The 4,446-nt window shown below is 35.3% G+C and overlaps 1 protein-coding gene across 2 annotated transcripts; it reads right to left on the bottom strand.

Annotated features, from left to right (window-relative positions):
* Positions 1-909: 909 nt before the first annotated feature.
* LOC18036033 (putative F-box protein At1g49610) lies at positions 910-4,007 on the bottom strand. 2 transcript variants are annotated; one of them, XM_024180594.1, is made up of 4 exons: positions 3,573-4,007; positions 1,976-3,276; positions 1,676-1,870; positions 910-1,497 (listed from the first exon to the last, which is right to left on the bottom strand). In XM_024180594.1, the coding sequence occupies exons 2-4, from the start codon at positions 3,215-3,217 to the stop codon at positions 1,267-1,269; spliced, it is 1,668 nt and encodes a 555-aa protein (XP_024036362.1). In that variant the 5' UTR covers positions 3,218-3,276; positions 3,573-4,007; the 3' UTR covers positions 910-1,266. The 2 variants fall into 2 exon arrangements, with proteins under 2 accessions (XP_024036362.1, XP_006426497.1); XM_006426434.2 differs by having other exon boundaries at positions 1,976-3,242; positions 3,573-4,006.
* Between the last annotated feature and the right edge of the window lie 439 nt (positions 4,008-4,446).

Genomic DNA, 4,446 nt, shown 5'->3' on the forward strand with positions numbered 1-4,446 from the left:
TAAGTGAGTTTACTCTATTATAAATAGAAAAGTCTTATTATTATTTTCAGCACTTCAAATTCAATTATTCAGTAAAACTCTCTTTTTATAATTTCTTTTGGAATTATCTATCAAAATCTCTCTTGTAGAGTCGTTTGGATTAGAGCATCATCTAATCTCGCATTACGTGTTATTAAAAATCTCATTGATTCATTTGGATTAGAACGAGATCTAATTACGCTTTGATTAGAGCTAGCTCTAATTATGAATAACCCCATGCAAGCTAGCTCACAACAGAAAATTAGAAACTTATTATACAAATTACTCATATAATTAACAAAAAGAAAAATGTACTTATATACAGGACACTACAACAAAATCAGTTTTTATTCCGGATGTCCTAATTAAAATTTGAAACAAAATCTTCTTTCATAAAGTTTTTTTTTTTTTTTTGGTTGGCTTTTAGCAGTTATTTATGTCAAGATCGCTTTAGATCAAAATTTTAACAAAATATGAGCGTTTGAATGAGACACCTTTTACACCATAAGAAATAAGTCTAAATAACATATGCCAGCAACACAAACTAATTTACACCATCATTGTTGTCCCAAATACCTTCCTTTCTACTTACAAAGATGCTAATGCTAAATCTGCAACTTTGCAAGATTCATTTTCATAACAGCATGAACCAAGAAGTTTAGTAAGACTCCAAAACTGTACAACAAACTTGGTGATCACATGCTTCCTTAATTCTTATTAACAAACTCATTAACGAATGTGACTGAACAATAATTTTTTAGCCCTGTGATCACGCCAACAACTTTAAACCTTAGAATATGCATCTCATCATAGTATCTGCACTACCTAACTTTTGAAACTTGCATCAGATAGCCATCATTATATTAAGCCACCAAAAAATTTCACATCATCTAGTTTCTACCACCACCTATCTTTTATAAGAAGTTCATGTAACCATATAGTCACCAAAATAATCTGCACTACCTAATTTTTGAAACTTGTATCATCAAAACACTTTTTCCAAAAAATCGAGAGAACCTCCCATCGGCTAAATGAAAAACTTAATTTGAGTTTCATTCTGCTCTGAAGAACAAAAAGTCCAAAGAAAAACTTTATTTGACCTTTTTGTTATTCAATAAATAAAAATGACAAACAATGTCTTCAACTGACAAACATAAAAGAAGCTGTCCTGGCACCGTATTACCCGACTCCTTATTAATCAATCCAAAATAAAAATACAAGAGCCATAGGGGCTAGCCAGACGCAAGGCTAGAGTTCAACACTCCATGCCAAGCTAGTGTCCAAATCTGCAAGCCAATCTATCTTCTCCCAAATGTCCTCACCGTTAAAAATGTACCTTTTGATGTTGTTTACACCATTAGATGTATACTCAACCACAACTTGCTCTATGCACTGCCGCCAGCATGAGATGGGACGGGATTTGCAGCATTGAGCAATCCCTCCTTCATATACTGCCTGCTTCTTATAAGAAAACTCAAACTGAAACAAAAGGACAAGGCACTTATAAGCAAAGCAGCGTTTGTTACAAGCACGCAAAACAAAGGCATAAACGTAAAATGGACCAACTTAAGTACCAGCATTACATGTGTATCATAATCACATAATTCTCACAGTATAAACCAAGAACTAATTCAGACCAATGCAAAATCTTCAGTACCTTAAAAGAGAACCAGTTCGAGTAAAATGATTTGATTGTAACAGTCCTTAAATGAGGTGAAATCCAGAGCAAACCATCGATAGTGTTTTTAATTGCGACTTGCACACGGGTTCCATTTATTACAAAGTCCAGGTTGTTGTAACCATAGAATGGGGAAGATCGGATTTGCCTCAAGTCTTCTGGAATATCCGCATTCTGCACAAAAGAATTTGAATAATATATAAGAAATAAAAAAGTATGTAAAATGGTAAACAGCTCGATATTTAAATGTATACATATAGCATGCAAGAAGTGACATACCTCACCCTTGTAACTTTCCAAATTCACCGCTTTGGAAACATTATGGAACATTGCAAGGAGTCCAATATACTCAGAATACCAGTCAATGTCGCTGTTATTCTTGTTGAAACTGAGATGAGTTTCCAACAAAGTCATAGCACCTATAGAGAAAGATACCACATCACCTTGATATCTGAAAATACTTAAATTAGGAGCCTCAATCTTGACTTCAATCAACCCTGCACATTCAAAGATCTTCAGCATCTTAAGACTGAGACTTGAAATCTTAATACTCTTCAACTTGTCACAACCAACCAAATTCAAATTCTCGAGGAATGGAAAGTTAGGAATTTGGCTACAAAGCCACTCATCCTTCAGAGAAAGCAGGCGCAGAGTTAAAAATTTAATATTCTTACAGGAGGCTACATTGATCTCACATGGTAAGCTTAATTGAATGCTAACTGTCTTCACATTCAGAGCTTGGATAGAAAGCCATAGAACTTCCAGACAGTTACGAACCTTGAATTCATTGAGTTTGGTAAGACCAGATAGATCTAGAGTATTAAAGCCAAGGCAGTTAACCAGACTTAGATGTTCAATCAAAGGACAGCCATCAACTAGGCTCTCAAGGACTAGATCGGGAGCATAAACGCTTGTGAGACATAATTTTTTCAAAGAAGATAACTTCACACTTCTCAGAGACTGCAGCTTACAACAACTTAAGGCTAACACTTGTATTGATTTTGAGCATAAAACCTCTTGAGGCAAATTGTAGCAGCGCTTGTTATGAGCGTCAACTGAAGGCATTCCTGGTCTAGTATCAACAACACGTGCACTAGTATGAAATGGAAGTGCGAGTTTCAGCTCTTTGACATCACTTTCTAATGCAGAGAAGATACACCGGTCTACAAATGGTCCGAGTTCTTTTACCCGTAATTCATACAAGTCAAGTGTGAACTTGTCTAACCTTATCATCTCCCTGCGGCGGGTGCGCAGAGTTCCCTCTACATAATTTAATGCCCTGCTTAACTTCTCATCTCCAAGTTGAGCTTCAATTTTGTTGTTGCAAGAAACCGAAGGAACTTGATTAAAGAAAGTTTTATCAAATTCCAAAATTGGGAATGTACGCCAGGCATGTTCCCATGCTTGCGACAAAACAGTTGTTTGAACTACTTGTTTAAATGAGAGGAATGACAAAATACAATGCAGTATTGGTTCCGGCAAATTAGATATCCTGTCCATGCTGCTAAGCACCTCCTCCATAATAACAATATCATCACCAGATTCCCTGAATCAGTAGCAACATCTTCCTTCTAAGTATGCTAATTAAATTGAGACAACGGAGTACTAATAATAATAAGAATATTGGCTGGATTCTATCAATTTAATTCAATGTAATAAAGAAAATAAATAATCCTAACAAAAACTATTTTGAATTGAACATGTTTAATTTCTTTTTTGTACGAGAAGAGACACTGAAACTTTCACTTTCACCGGAAAAAGAAAAATCAGCCTAAAACAGAACTGAATTATTTATAAAAGAAAAGAAAGGAAAAGAAAAGAAAAGAAACAGAGACACGTTAACACAGAACCAATATGGATGAGGATGATAAAATACCTATTCATCCGATCGATCAATCGTGACAGTCCAACAGCGACAGCGACGGCAACCGAAACAGCAGAACTGTCAAGAAAGGATTGATCTGCTTTAACTATGTTTTGTATAGGCTTAATTTTGAGGATTCCGAATCCAAAACAGACAAAGTCACAACAGCAAAATTATGTAGCCTCAGTCTGCTCCGTGTATATATATTTTGAAAATTCCAAATCCAAATCGGACACGTCCTTCTGCTTCTCCTAACGCGAATCGGACATGCGGCTAGTCGCTACGCAACAGTAATTAAGCTTTTTGGAGATAAAGAGTGGTTTCGTTTCCATCTATTTTATGTACTTCCATCTGTTAGTTGAAGAACTAGTTTGTTACAAAGTACGCAAATCTAACCCTGACAACTTCGGATGACGCAATCTTTTGTCATCAAATAGGCTTTTGAGTCTTGACTCTTGACACCCCCTTTAAATTTCCGAACTGCTTAAATAATCGAGGTAATTTATGAATAATGATAAATATTTTAAAAATTTTATCCCAAAGAAATTCAAGTAAATATTTAAATATTATTATTCCTTGAAAAAAAATTTAACACTATCTTATTTCATAATTTGTATTATTCTTTAAATTTTAATTAAAGATATGTTTTTATTGATGCGAGATTCTGATTACCCTCTCGACCACGACCAGCATCTCTGCTCAATCAACTCGACCACGATCAGGATCTCTTCTCGTATGACTTCTTCCCCAAAAATTCCTGCGTACACATAAATAAGTTAGAGCACGCCGGTTGTTTTTTCGGCGTAAACCCTCCGACGCTCAAGTCAGAAATGAAGGTTTTGTGTTCCTGGGAACGTTAGCCACTAATCTTATGGCTTATTTTTGG

This window comes from Citrus clementina, unplaced genomic scaffold, assembly GCF_000493195.1.
Source record: "Citrus clementina cultivar Clemenules unplaced genomic scaffold, Citrus_clementina_v1.0 scaffold_7, whole genome shotgun sequence".
In the NCBI taxonomy this organism is placed as follows: Eukaryota; Viridiplantae; Streptophyta; class Magnoliopsida; order Sapindales; family Rutaceae; genus Citrus; species Citrus x clementina.

Coding starts and splice junctions, on each gene's coding strand:
- LOC18036033 (XM_006426434.2), bottom strand. Junction 1,871..1,975: donor TGGAAAGTTACAAGGGTGAG/GTATGTCACTTC, acceptor TCTTTTGTGCAG/AATGCGGATATTCCAGAAGA. Junction 1,498..1,675: donor CGAACTGGTTCTCTTTTAAG/GTACTGAAGATT, acceptor CTTTTGTTTCAG/TTTGAGTTTTCTTATAAGAA.